The sequence below is a fragment of the Podarcis gaigeae genome (assembly GCF_964106915.1).
Source record: "Podarcis gaigeae genome assembly, chromosome: 6".
Taxonomy (NCBI): domain Eukaryota; kingdom Metazoa; phylum Chordata; class Lepidosauria; order Squamata; family Lacertidae; genus Podarcis; species Podarcis gaigeae.
This window is the reverse complement of record NC_139682.1, coordinates 43,366,772-43,381,688: the sequence shown is the minus strand read 5'-3', so window position 1 is coordinate 43,381,688 and position 14,917 is coordinate 43,366,772. Positions and strand designations below refer to the sequence as shown.

Genomic DNA, 14,917 nt, shown 5'->3' with positions numbered 1-14,917 from the left:
AGAGTGGTTGGTACTCTGACTGGCTCTATGCACCCTACAAAAATTAAAGCAAACTATCCTCCCCCCCAAAAAAATACTCCACTTCCCCTTCAACACATTTCAGGGCAAGCATGTCAATGTTAATGGGCAGAAATGCTCCCATAGTCCTTATGATAACCACTTATTTGCCACAAATAATTCCTACCTCTGCCTTCTGCTCCCTCCTCAAGTGCCATGCACAATCGTCATACGCTGTGTAGTGGTTTCAACAGCACCAGCCCAACAGTACCAAATGTATTGCTATCTCAGCACAATGGTGGCACAAATTTTCATTACTGGAGCACAGGTACAGAGTTTCCTTACCTGCACACTGTTACAAGGATCCTGGGGCTGAAGCCTACAGCCTGTTGCTACTGCACAGAATAGCACAATACCAGGCTCATACACAAATAGGTCAGGGTGAAGGGGGAGGCAATTGTAAGGCTGGGGGGGGGGGGAGGTTTACACAGCCAGTCCAAATTCTTTATCAAGATTTGGACTCCGTTAATAAAGAAGAGAGGGTCCTAGATTAGTTTTGTGTTTGTTTTTTTAATTTGGGAAGCTTTAAATGCAGTAAACACAACAAACTGTAGAAGTAACAAAACATAACAAGTTTTAAAACACAAATACAATAAGGTGAAAATGTTGTGCATTTTTTTGATATCGTCTTCAAAAGATAATGATGCCTTAGTGATTTTGACTGAAATCTTGCTCTGTACAAGTTTTGCACTGTCAGGGCTTTTATCTGTTCCAGCAGAAAACATTAGTCAAGAAGGCAGAGGAATTAAGCCCTAAGACTTCAGTGAAATGAACCTAAAGCCCAAACATTTTATTCCTCTCATATGCTTTTTGAAGATAGTAAGATACCAATAACTTAAACACAGATAGGCCAACAGATAATTTATCTTGCTTGCTTCAACGAGATATTACGTTTCAACCCAAAATATAAATCTCCCACAAATTATAGGATAAAATCTATAAAATAGATAACATCTACAAAATTAATATGCAAAATTAAAGTTCCTTTAATAAAAGCCATATTAACATATTTTCACTCTCATAGAAATTTCATGTTCACTCGTAGCCAGTCAAGGAAATTAAGGACCCCCAAAGCCCATTCTCCTATTTCTATGCAATTTCAACCTGTGCTCCTTCAAGATGATTGTTTTCCTCCAGTTTCCACTCAGGGGCAGGAATTTTGCTTCAAGAGCGGGAGGCAGATCTCTGAGATAGCAGTCTAAGGCAAAGTATGCCATTATTATAAGAGAGGCATACCCCTGGAGGTTTGAGATGAGACAGAATTAATTCTACCTCTCTTAGGGAGACAGACTGCATTGATTTAATGGGAAACAATTGCGATCTGGACTACTGGGATGGAACTGCAATTTCAACCGACTATTCAGCAAAATGATTGCTTCCGTGAAATAAGGCCTTACGAAGCTTTCCTCATCTGATTCCTGCGACAGGCCCCTGCTGCTGCTTGCGAATCTTGTTGAAGAGTTCCATGTACTGGACCATTGTGTCAGCCGAGCTGTAGATGCTGTCGTGCTTATTGCCAAACACAGAAGGGATTCCGGGAGCGTGACTTCCCATGAAGCTTTGCATGAACTCCATTAACAGGTTCCAGCAGTCGTTGGCTACCACACACGGACAGTATTCCACCTGGCAACAGAAACAAAAGCTCTGAAGCAGCCAGCAGCCAACAAGAACTCTCCAGCGGGCAGTTACGATTCCATCCCAACCTCTTAAAAAGCATAATGTTTAGTAGCAGTGGAGAGGCTCACCCGTTCTTTGCAAGAAATATTGCTAGGGGTTAATGGAGATCGTGAAAATCCTGAGGCGCTTGGGAACTTTCAAGCAGACACTCTCAGGTTCTAGCTCTATTTAGGGTTGTATCAAAACACTGCTGTTTCGTTCAAGCAGCAGATTTCCATTTGTACTATGGAAATTTCCTCTCAGTTCCAGCCCCCACCCGTGTACCCTCAAAATCTGCTCCATATGGTAGCAGGGCGCTCCAGAATAGATTTTGGAATCACATAGTGTGAGGAAGGGGAACTCCCACTGTGCAAACAGAACTCTGGTCATGCAGCACTGGCTACACCCCTTAAGCTTGCATGGGCTTATCACTGCAAGATTAGAACAAATGCCAAAAGCAAGGGCAAATTCAGTGCCTTTTTGGGGTGGAGTCCAGAATACTGGAAGTATGAATATTATAAAGCAACCCCCTTCTTTCTGACTCATAGCAAAAAATTTTTTATTAAAAATAAGCATAAGACTAAAATTAGCCAAAGTCACAAAACATTTGCTCATGTCACAAATGTTGTATTAATTCTGGGTTCTGATCAAATCCAGGCTTTGGCAAACCTCTCGGGGGTGGGGAGAAATGGTTCCAAAGCTGAGGAATTGCCAGTCAAATCCCTCTAGGATTTTACTGTTCATCCTCAGCAGATGGAGACACAGCTCTCAGCTGATTAGAGACAATTACTGAACCCAGAGGTGGAAGTAGTATTTATACAGCATAGCTACAATGCCTAGGTAATTGACAAAGTGACACAGCAATTAAGTACTAGGTACCGTAGCAATATGAAAGTCTCAGCTTTTCAAGCGTATGCCTTTGGTTCTGATCATTGGATCATGTCTTTGGCTGAGATCAACAAGGCCACCTTGTCATTTGTTTTAATTGGCATTCATTGCACAACAAAGGTTTAACGCTACAAATCCAAAAGAAAAGCTTTGTGTAGGTTTGTGTATGTATGTCTATGTTCAGAGCTTGCTAACCACTACCCAGTCAGTTCTCCAAAGGCATTGGATTAGCCTTGTTTAAAAATCAAAACCATGCCCATAAAGCGGCATAAACAACTCAAATTTAATTTGTGAATCACACCCTCTCAAATGCATTTTGGTTAGTTCAGAACCAAAGATAAAACATCCTGTTCACAGGAAAACGTTTCATCTGTAAACAGGATTAGGTCTTTGATAATACTTTTTTTAAATTGTTGAAATTAAAAGACCTAACTGTCTGGATTGCCGAGCCAAAGTTCAATTAGTAACATAACCTCCATTCTAACAAATGGTTTACACTTTGAGCACAGGTGTAATATGCCAAGAGACCCTCCTGTCAACAATTCTGTTGTAGCATTCTGCGTTAATGGCAGTTTCTGGACCAAGCACAAGGGAAGCCCCATGTAGAGTGTATTCAAGTAGTGTAGCCTTGAAGTTACCAAGATGACTCAGTGCAGGAATGGTTGCAGCTGTCTGCCCTCTTTGCCACCAAGGACAAGGTTACATACCTGCTCCTTCAGAGGGAGCGCAACCCCATCTATAGCAGGCAATGGACCAGCTTCTCAGACACAAAAACCACTCGCCCACAGAACCTCTTTCTTGCCAGGATTCAGTCTCATCTTATGCCCTCTCATTCAGCCCACCATTGCATCCAGACACTGGCCCAGGATCTTCACTGCCTCTTGCTTTTAATGGACAACTAGGCTATGGACAACGAGAGCTGAGTGTCACCAGCATATTGATGGCACCTTGCTCCATTTGCCCCAGTGATAGCCCCTAATGGCATCAGAGATAGAAATGGCAAATTCTGAATCTAGCAGTGTAAAAACAGCCACCAACACACACACACACACACCATTACACTGCTCCAAGGCTACTCAACTTCTGGGGCACTGCCATAAACTCCAAGATAGCACTGGTATGCATTAGCTTTTTAAAACGTCTTGAGGAAAAGCAGAAGTGGACTCTGCTGGGGCACTGACAACTGTCCAAGGATGTCACCCCACTGACACCAGGCTTTCCCTCAACTGAAACAGCTCAGTGACCTCGAGCTGTCAGCTGTCTGAATCTGCTCTGCCAAGAATTGCCCATCCATCCATCCAGTTTTCATTTTTCATGAACTAGGCATATATTCGCCCCCTAAAATGCTCATGTTATACAATGCCTACAAAACACTCTATGGAGAACAGTTACACAGCTAATGTGCTACAAATGGTGCTTAGTAAGCTCGTTGTAACGGGATCACTTCTTTTAAAGCCTGTGTGTCAAGCAAATCAACCAACTTGTGGACCTTCAAGTAGAAATAGTCACGGTTTTGCACAGAGATAAAAGATCATGAAGGGAAAGACAGGCTTCTCAGCATGTGTGGAGAAAAAATGAGTACAACACAGCAACTCCCTTTTTGAGATACAGTGGTACCTTGGGTTAAGTACTTAATTCTTAACCTGAAACTGAACTTAACCTGAAGCACCACTTTAGCTAATGGGGCCTTCTGCTGCCGCTGCGCCTCCGGATTACGATTTCTGTGCTCATCCTGAAGCAAAATTCTTAACCTGAAGCACTATTGCTGGGTTAGTGGAGTCTGTAACCTGAAGCGTATGTAACCTGAAGCGTATGTAACCTGAAGCGTATGTAACCTGATGCGTAGGTAACCCGAGGTACCACTGTACTACCCATTAACCACAGTGGGGTGGGGGTCTGGACAGGGATATTGCAAGGGTTTGTGTAGGTTTCATGAACCTTGGACCACCCTGGTGCCCTGCCTGTGTGAACACCCAGCTTTAGGCTCTGAGGGGAGAAACCAGGTACTGTTATGTCCTATGGAAGGCCTGGGGAACCTGTGGCACTCCAGATGTTGTTTGACTCCAGCTCCCAAGAGCCCCAGTTAGCATGCAGTCCACACCACCTCAAAGGTCCACGAAGACCGTCTTACCTCCTATATACTTATTAGATATGTTTCCTGATTCAGTAAAGTGTTTGCTATACCTGTCCTGAGCTGGAGCCATGTAATATATTACCTCATATGCTGACTTCCCCGTTTGAGGAGCATCCTTACCTCCACAGATATACCGCGGGCGCTGGGCCCCATGGTAACCGTGCCAATCTTCACCAAGAAATCGCAGTACTGGTACCGGGTTCCCCGGCTCTCTATCTTGTTCCCTTTGGCATTCTGAAAGAAGCCTTTCAGCTTCACCATAAGCACGTCAAAGTTGGCATCCGCTATGAGGCAAGGGCCATTTTCAAAGAGAGCGAAGCAGCTGAGGGAATATTCGGAATTGTGCATCACATACATCAGCTTGGCAGCCTGCCCTGAAACAAGAGCAGCATTACTTTCACTTCAATGTTGTTATTCCTTCCCTCTTAAGATGCTTTAAAATGAAACATCTGTTACATTTTCCTTTGTCTCTTTGCTGCTTGACAACCACTGGGGCTGTTACAGAATCTCTACGTCGCGCGGGTTGCTGAATGGCTTTTCCAGGCTAGCAAAACACAATCAATGTTATTTTACTTAAAGAACCACGACCTTGAGATAAATGAGCATTTGTTCTTTCTAGAGTATATACTTCAGATACACATCCGCTTAACCTCCTTACAAAAGTACACTCAACAACATTATTTTGCATGATAGAGAAAAGAGGGGTTCGACTATAATTTGAACTACAACAGTCATTGCAAAAATCTTCAGAAGCCTAATGAATCTATTGTGGCACAGTACTATGCAGAGGCAAAGTTGTAGGGGCTGGCAAGCCACTTCCTGCGTCTTGCTAGGCTGGATCCAGCCCACAGGCTAGCCAGCCCTGCATTGTAGCCATGCCCAAGTAGACATTAGCACTAAGATCTGCATCTCTGTTACACTCCAGAGAAAGTTTGCCAATCCCCCTTAAAATGAAGGGATTAAGCTGATTTGATCAATGGATCAATTCAGTAATAGCAAACGTTGGTCCTACTGTACCAGTGGGAATTGTACCAGGCAAAAACGATGCTTTTGGACCCTAATTTGCAGGATTTGGGGTATATTTGTGGCCTATTTCTTTCCAGTTTTGAGTGGTGTGGGTTGTATTAGACCTGCCTTTTATATATGTTTGGAATGGATGTGATTTTAGACTTCATTCTGTTCTGTTTTTATATCTGATTTTAATGTCTGTAATGTAAGTTGGTCTGGGTTGTTACTGTTTTTTTTAAGGCAATGATGTGTTAGCAATTGATGCAACAGTCCCCTGTGCTGCAACTGTTGTAGGATTCAAAATATGATGCATCTTTATAACTAATCTAAATGAGGCTTTAGAAATACCTCTTTAAAAAAATCACTGCAGGGTTTCTCTCCAGATTAAACTAGTAGTTATACAGACAGCCTAATCCGATCTATTTTTAATTCAGGTGCTCACTGTCACTGGGTTTAATAGGGCTTACTCCCAGATATGCTTACAGTACAGCTCTAGTGGTGTTTTGCTGTTTTTCCTCCACGGTTTTAATGTTCTTAGTGAAAGCCAGGAATAGGGCATTGATTCAAGCCCTACTGAGGAACTGCAGAAATATATGTATCTCCATGCTAGCAACCATGGATCCAGCCATGTTTATGAACCTGAGGCAAAAGGATGGGCACCCAAGCACACTGTTGACATCTAGAGGGAAAAATAATTAACTTATGAGAAAGTGGCATAGAACATTTGCTGGCAATCCAGAACGGCAAACTCCCTGAGCCATATTCCAGGGTGATGAGGAATACACTGAACGTTTCCAAGTTCCTTCAGGAAATCTGGCTCTGTAAAACCTCAGCTCTGCTAATTATCTTCCAGATGAATTTAATTCAGGTCTAACAAGCATCACATAGCTTGTAAAATATGTTTTGCTTAGATTAATGGGACCTTGAATCAATCAAATGTCATTTGGAAGACACAAACATTGCTGAAATGTTCATTTGTCAACAAGTTTTTGTGTAAAAGTTTCTTTCAAAGACTTATTTGCAGGGTTTATCTGATGATGCTAAAAGTGCTTGATGCTAGCGGGTTGGATCCTGACTAATGATGCAAAGGTCCACTGAACTTTGTTTCCACTGCAGTCAATGGAACAAGCAAGGATGCTGAAAAGGGTGTGTGTGTGCAAAGAGGTACATCTATACTAGCCAAAGCCAGTGGAGGGTGGGTACACTCTGAGGTTTTAGTTTTTTATGTAAGTCTTGATCCCTTTTAGAACAAATATTATAAAGCAAAATGTATGGGTGTCATTCAAAACCATTGCTTTGTGAGATATGAACCCACTGTGATCACTGAGTGCTAGAGAGAAATTTAGATTTATACAACTTGAAGAGAACACCCCCAAACGATTTCAAAATGACCCAGGAAGTCCTTCCTTCATTGTCCAGTGAAGGAACTTCCTGGTTCATTCTGAAGCCCTTTTTAGGACTTCCTTGGCCACTTTAAATTTTTCTCTCTAAATTCCTACAATGGAGAAGAAAGCGGTTCATATGGAAGTGATGTTCTCGATATTCCTTAGTAGAGAAGAGATGGTTGCAAAAGTTAGCAGCAAAGACAGGAGTTCATGTTCTTTCTGACTCAGGTTCAGTTTAATGCCAAAACTGATATTTTTATGAGTATGTGTATATATATTTTTTAAATACCCTGCTAATACAAATACAAATAAAATCAATCATTAGTATATCGATGTTACAGGGGCTAGATACTGTGTTTGAGAAAGCATGAGTTACAGCTCTGCAAAGTACTCCTGTGCTGCCATACTTTTTTTTCTTTTTGCGGGGCGGGGGGAGGGAGGGAAGAGTAATGTATGACACCCCTGCAGTGTAGTCCAGGACTGTTAGCCAGCCTCTGGATGTGTTGGATTTATGTATTTATTTAGGAAAATGCAGTTAAGGCCACTGTACCAGCTACACGGTATGTGAGAGGAGAATTAATTAAGCTTTTCCATCCTTGGGGGTGGGGAGAAATATGGAGATTGAGACTTCCGGGTCGGCGCCATCGCCGAATGGCGGGCTCCCTCCGAGCTCCGGAGGGAGCCGGCTTGGCAGGGGCTGGGTCCTACCGCACCGGCGATGCGGGGACCCTTAAAAACCACGGCCAGATTGAGGCCGTGGACATGGAGACTCGGCTGGCACCGTTAGCGCCCTCCCGACTCGTGAAGGAGCCTTTTTAAAGGCTACGGATCGGGTGCCGGGGAGAAGCGTGGTGCTTTGAGTTCTCTGCTATCCCTGCCGAGCGCAGCCGCATGCCATCCGGCGGAGAGCGCTGACTTCTTCTATTGAAAATTCGGCTCTAAAGAAGAACCCGTGAGTAATTGGAATATGGACTAAAAAAAAAAAGGGGATAAATTTTTAAAATTCGGAGCGAACGGGGGAGGTGGAAAAAAGGAAGTCAGCCTACCCCTAAATTGTAGAAGAGCCAAAACAAAGGACTGGACAACTAAGATCGAGTGTAACCTTATCTTGCCGAATCAGCAACTTCGCGAGGGAAAATTATAAGATTGAGCTGGAGGAGAAAAGTGGAATTGTTTTAAAAAAAGCAACCCCCCCGGAATCCCTGGAGCGATTCGTGAAACTGCCTGGAGAAAAGTGATGGAGGTTTTGACAGCTGTCAAAGAGCTGTCAAAAAGGAAGATTAAAATAGAGACTTTGTTATGAGGACTTTGCCGGTTATATTTGTTACAAATTGAATACAAACTGTTTTAAATATCGGTCAACAAGCTACTTGGTCTGGTGGATGTGATTCTGGAAGGGAACTTTGTTACTGCAATCCACCTAGAGGAGCCGAGGGACATTGCATGTGTTTTTCACAGGAAATGTGAACAGTTGAATGGAACTTTCAATCTCCTGGGAAACTGCAGGAATGGAACACTATTTTGTCTACAGAGGTCTACACACTACAGGAAACAATGGAACTATTTGTTGGAAAATGAAAGGAACATGATGTAATGCTTTGCTTCAAGAATAACAAACCTCTGCAGAGACACTAGAAACTTTTGGAAAAAGAACATTTCTGTGGGAGAACAGAGAAATAAAAAGGAGGAGAATGATTGATAAGAACAAGGAAACAACAAGAACTGGACAGAACTGGGGGAACATTTGGGATATTCAGGTTTGACAAGCTTATGGATACAAAATTGGAGTTTTTACTCCTGGATATAAAAACCTGGATAGAAGAAATGGGCCCTTATTTGATAGACTCCTTCTACGATTGGACATCCGTAATTAAAGACTGGCAAAGAACCGGAGGGATATAGTGTAATGTGGGAACTCCAGGAAGATATTAGAAGTGGAGGGATAGGTGAAACGCAAAGGGGAAAGAGGGGAGGGAAAATTGGAATCCAAAGGCTGTAAAATTATTATTTATATTTATCTTATTTTCATCTGTACTATGTTTGAAAGGGGGAAACCCGTGGAAGGGTATAGATCGATCTTAGGGGACGAGAATTTGGATAAATTGGGTTATTGACGAAGAGTGTAATTTGGGGATAAGAATTTGTTGAATTTAATTGCTTATTTGGAAGATTTGGAACACAAGAGGGGGTAGGGAGGGGAAGTCCTAGTTATTGGCAATAGATTGGATTTAATTTGTTTTGATTTGTTCTAATTTGGAAAACCTTAATAAAAATTATTATAAAAAAAAAAAAAAGAGAAATATGGAGATTCTTGAGGGTGGGTTGTTGCTGCTTGCATAAACACTAAAATGGGTACACACGTCTTAAGGGCTCAAATCCTTTTTGGTAAATAAAGAGAATGAACAGGAGCAGTTTGACCTGCTGTAGATTTAAATTGTTGGGGGACTGGCAGAAATGACCGGCAGAATCCGAGACCAGGGAAGAGAGACAGCGGAAGAAGATTGGAAGAAATTTAAGGACTATCTTAGGAAACATTGCAAAATTAATGAATGTTAGAATGACGTTGGTTTAGAAAATTATGTAGTTTCCAGCTGTAATGGTTAAGTAAAAAGAGAAGAAAGGTTAAAAACTAAATGAAAAATAAGGGAGAGGATTTGCTGAATTAATAATTAGAAATTGGAATACAGAAAGGGGAGGTATGAGGAAGTCGGGGAAGTAAGTTACAAGAAAATAAGGGATTGAAATTATACTTGTTCTTGTTTGTTTGTATTGTTGTTTTGTTTTGATATAATTTTTGAAATTTTAATAAATAACTTTAAAAAAAATAGATTTAAATTGTAGGAAATTAAATGCTTACCTTGATTGCCCATTGTGGAGGGTGCAGTGTGGTACGTTTCGCAGTCTACACAAAAGGTTCCCTGTTTCTCTGCTCCAAGCAGCTCAAGCTTTCTTGTTAAAATTTCAACTGTTTGCTGGACACTCTTCCCCTCCGTCACTGGCATCTGGGAAACACTAATACAGGAGAAAGGATTTCAACAACAACAACAAAAAAAAAAACTCATTCATCAAAATCACAGCCACTATGTACTTTAGTTCTTTATATGCTACCCAAGGAAGCCCATGTTTGGGCTTTATTGTCAATATTAACATAGCACTACCAGTGCATATGACCCCTTTGCAAAGTAGATTGTAGTAAAAACAAACTTAAGTTGTTATTACAGTGGTACCTCAGGTTACATATGCTTAAGGCTACAAACGCTTCAGGTTACAGACTCTGCTAACCCAGAAATAGTGCTTCAGGTTAAGAACTTTGCTTCAGGATGGGAACAGAAATCGTGCAGCGGCGGCGCGGCGGCAGCAGGAGGCCCCATTAGTTAAAGTGGTGCTTCAGGTTAAAAACAGTTTCAGGATAAGAACAGACTTCAAGAACGAATTAAGTTCTTAACCCGAGGTACCACTGTATATCTATTTTTAATTGCTAACTACTTCAGGAAGTTTTTAATGTGTGATATTTTAGTGTATTTTTGGTTTCTATGGAAGCTGCCCAGAGTGGCTGGGGAAACCCAGCCAGATGGGCGGGGTACAAATAATAAATTATTATTATTATTTGGGATGTTTCATGGGCAGTGATCAACAAGTAAATAAACACAAAAAATCGTCTGCCCCGAGAGGCTTACCATCTAAGTTTCAATAGCATGGGAGACATACCTGGTTTTTGTAGAATATCACATAATTTATTTAAAGCCACTTTCAAAAACTCAAATAATTAATAAATGGGGACTTATGTATATAGGCTAAACTGACATGAAAGAATGTTGAGTGTTAACTCAAGCCACAAAAATTCTCATACTGTGTGGAATCTGTTTTATAACCAAAAGCATTCTGTAACTACAAATATAGACTTATTAACAGTTACTTGCAATAGTTACAACTAAGAAGACAGACTGGAAACTAGAAGAGAGTTGCTGTTCTCCCACTGGCTGTGTTGATATGCCCAAGTAACTGAGGTACTACAAGTGTGTGAGTAAACATTTATAGCCTGATAACTTTTATGATGTTATTTGCAAGGCTGTATAAAGCATTTGAATGAGACTGAGAGTGAGGTAGACCAGACAATCTGCTTGTTTCAGATGTTTTCCTACACACCTTGAATGTGCCATGCACTGGGTATCACTGGCAATGAGGCGCAAAACTAAACACATTGACAATAATTTATTCAGTTGGTTGTCAAGGCTGGTAGACACACACACACACACACACACACACACACACACACACACAATGGTGTACTAGTGAAGAAACATACATTTAGCATAGACACGATTTTTACCATTTTAAAAATGTTGTATGGCTGGTCCAGGTTGTTAGAAGAGAAAAAAGGTACACAGTGTTTTTTCTTTGTTTTGAACCTGCCCATTTATTAAGATTATCACCTAAGGTCCTATCTGAGAGCCCTAACTTTGAAGCGTAGACAAGACCTTCTCATGGGCATATGCCCAGGCTGAGGAAGAAATATTTTCTTGACACCTCTCTTTTTGCTAATGTTGATCAAAAGGTAAAACTGTTTTATTTGAAAGAGCCTTTCATCATAGATAGCATAAGGATGCTCTTGTTGTTTATATTTACTAGTTCTTGAGACTGATGTGTTGCATTTGGTTTGTTTTTTCTTTATGTACCACTGGGAGGAACGCAGAGAGAAGAAACACCATGATGCCCCTTTAGCAGCAAATCCAGATGCCTGCATCTGCCCCACTTGCGATAAAACATGTCTCTCCCTTATCGGTCTCTAAAGCCACATCTGGCACTGTAACTCTCCAGTGGTCCTGCCCTTACATGAAAAGAAGCCCAGTGCAGCAACAGTATTATGAAAACACTGTCATGAAAATTATTTTTAAAAAGTCAAAAATGTTCTAGTTTATAAGCATTCTAAAAATACCGGTAGTTTAAAAACAATAGCATTATCTCAGCTAACGATTTCAGGATTTCCAGTAACAGTATCTTTCAGCCATCCATTGGCTCAGTAAAGAGGAATCTTTTCAAATTCCTCCTAAAAGTCAATAATGAGGGAGGGCATTTCACAGGTGAGGAGCTGCGACTGAGAAGGCCCTGCAATGAATCAACAACAACCCAGCAGCCCCCAGTTGTGGCACTAGCTACTTCAATATGCATATTTTAATTGTAGTATAAAAATATTTTTTATTGTTGTGTATATTTTTACATCATTCTCCTGTAAACTAGTGTGGAAAGGCTAACTATTTTATATTAATTAGGGTGCAATCCAAACCACAACCAGTGCCTGTCCCCCTCAAGCTGGTGGGGGAAAGAAGGGGGCAACTTGCTGTGGCAGCCTGGAGCTAGCACAGCAGTCAGGCTCAATTCTGTCATGTGATGGCAGTGGGGTTGTTTCGGGATCCAGCTCAGCCCTTCCCCAGAACTTCAAGGAGGCTTGGACTGCTATGCCTGTAATAGTGGACTCTCTGGATTCCCATGGGGATAAAATGGGGAAAGAGAACTGTGTTTACCACTTTAACAAACAGCACTTGCCACCTTGGAAGAAAGGTGGACTTGAAATAAAATACTAAAAATCTATAATTTATATATCTAAAGGTAAGTCAACAGCAATAATTGACCAGATCCCTGATGACCCTTTGTTAGACTTCATTGTCCATTGTCTTCTCCCTTTTTATCTCCTGCCTTGAGTTTCCACCTAGGTTTAGAGGATGTGTTACTAATGGGGCAACCTAGTCAGATGGGCAGGGTATTAATTATTATTATTGAATCCAGGGCAGGGGTGCGGTGAAGATGTGGTGGGACCAGCAAGCGCATACTTGCCTACATCCAGCCTCTAATGTCAAATGCATCCACCCAAGGATCCTGACACTTTGCGTCCTTCATCTTCTCAGCCTGAATGACACAAACCGATCTCCTCCTTTCTCATAATCAGGCAACTGCCTCAGCCATTGCAACAACCCCCGTTTGCGGGGAAACGCAATTCGTTCACACAGCCAGGTCACCTACTTACACCCTCCCCGCTGCTGAAGGGGTCTCAACGGCAGTTGCATCTATTTGAACAACCCTGCCTCCAGCTGCTGCTGCTGCTGCTGCTTCACGAGCCTCTTGACTCGCCTTGTTTTTAAAGCGCCGGTAACCCAATTCTACTACAAAACCCGCCGTTCGCGTGTTCACACGTTACAGTTCTAAAACCTATCCTTCCCCAACTCCTTTTTCGAAGTCTTTTCGGCTACTGATCGTCTCCCAAGCACCACCAACCTGCTACAAACTCTGCGGCAGCATTTTGCAAATGAATCAATACCCGAGTCAAAATGCCGTACCAGGTGACTCCCATGCTTCCGACGGCCTCCGCGAGAGACTGGGGTAGTCCTTGCAAAAGACAAGAAAAAAGATCGATTGCGGCTCCAAGGCGCTTCCCTCCTGCCCTTTTAAACGCGTGCAAAGAATGATCTTCGCGGCGTCTGCCCAGGAGCCTCCTTGCCGGAACAGGGACGAAGAAACAGCCTCGCCTTCCACGCTCTCACAGAAGAAAGCCAAAAGGAAGTGATGCAACCGAGCTGAAAAAAGCCCCATCCAGAACCAGCCACCTGGTGCTCCAAGCAAGTAATGCAGAAGCATCGTCCAGAGAGGAGCAATGGGCATCTATGAAGCCATCCTGCCCGAGATCCGGGTCTGGATCAGTACCTGGATGAAATGGGAGCAGAAGGAAACCCCCCACGGTGGAAGAAAGGCGGGATTTTTTTAAATTAAAAAATATAATAAATAAGCGCTACAGCTAAAACAAAAAAATTCCTTCCAGTAGCACCTTAAGGACCAACTAAGTCAGTTCTTGGTAGGAGCTTTCGTGTGCATGCACACTTCTGCAGATACGGCTATAAGCCGTAGTATGAATTGAGCGGGATTTTGGTCTGCAGAGCCAAACCAGTGTCAGCGCCAGCTCTATCACCTGCGATGATACTGCAGGGTTGTGTTGCTGCCATGCGCTCCAGCTTCACACCCCACCTACACTGAGAGTATTCCTACACCGCAGAGTTGTTGTCAAGCCCCCAACGTCAACACCACAGAGCTGTTGTGGGGCATGTTTTTTCTCCGCCTCGGCTTGAAACACGGATCTGCAGTGTGAAGACAGGGGGCTGCATCGCCACGGAAGTCTGAACAGGCAGAGCTATTCATAGGGGGGTTTTCCTTTGAGGGTGGGGGGATGCTTCTTCACACGAAATAAGCACTCCCTCGGCAAGGGAAAGCACGCCCGACTTTGCCGCGGCCATTTGCCCCATAGCAGACACCGCAGCGCCGCCAGCGTGACATCTTGGGATTCCTCCATTGATTGCTATGGGCAGCTGTCACTTCCGGCCCCGAGGGGCATTTTAAAATGGCTTCTCTGAGCAGAAACCAAGAGGGTGGCCCACACTCAGGCAAACTCACAAAGATTTACTTAAAGACTAACACAATTTATTTATTTGTATTTTTTTAAAAAAACACATTTTTATATTAAAGATTTCTTGGTTTGCAAAAGTATGTGCAATGTCTCTTTTTTCAAGTTACATTTTCTACAGATCAGTTTCATTTGTTGAGACATTAGTGTTACCTTAGGAAGAAAAGGGGGGAAGAGGTGGGGGCATGGTGAGTGAGGTAGGGGTCGGGTGGCAAGGCTTCTACGTATTCTACTTAATGTATTTGTGGGTTTTTGTGTCAGCGTCGCTTGTGCGAGTTCTCTTTACTATTCGCTTGTGTTCCAACCCCAACCTCTCTCACCACCAAAGAAGACTAACACAAT

At 42.5% G+C, this 14,917-nt stretch overlaps 1 protein-coding gene across 4 annotated transcripts; it reads right to left on the bottom strand.

Moving 5' to 3' along the window:
- Positions 1–547: 547 nt before the first annotated feature.
- Positions 548–14,458, bottom strand: MED20 (mediator complex subunit 20). 4 transcript variants are annotated; one of them, XR_014565782.1, is made up of 5 exons: positions 13,461–13,864; positions 9,986–10,140; positions 4,473–5,109; positions 2,263–4,218; positions 548–2,213 (listed from the first exon to the last, which is right to left on the bottom strand). XR_014565782.1 is itself a non-coding variant. In XM_083745106.1 (5 exons), exons 2-5 carry the CDS (start codon positions 13,472–13,474, stop codon positions 1,465–1,467), a joined length of 639 nt encoding a protein of 212 aa, XP_083601232.1. In that variant the 5' UTR covers positions 13,475–13,915; positions 14,011–14,458; the 3' UTR covers positions 548–1,464. The 4 variants fall into 4 exon arrangements, 3 of the variants coding, with proteins under 3 accessions (XP_083601232.1, XP_083601233.1, XP_083601231.1); XM_083745106.1 differs by lacking the exon at positions 2,263–4,218 and adding an exon at positions 14,011–14,458 and having other exon boundaries at positions 548–1,680; positions 4,856–5,109; positions 13,461–13,915; XM_083745107.1 differs by lacking the exon at positions 2,263–4,218 and having other exon boundaries at positions 548–1,680; positions 4,856–5,104.
- Positions 14,459–14,917: the final 459 nt, after the last annotated feature.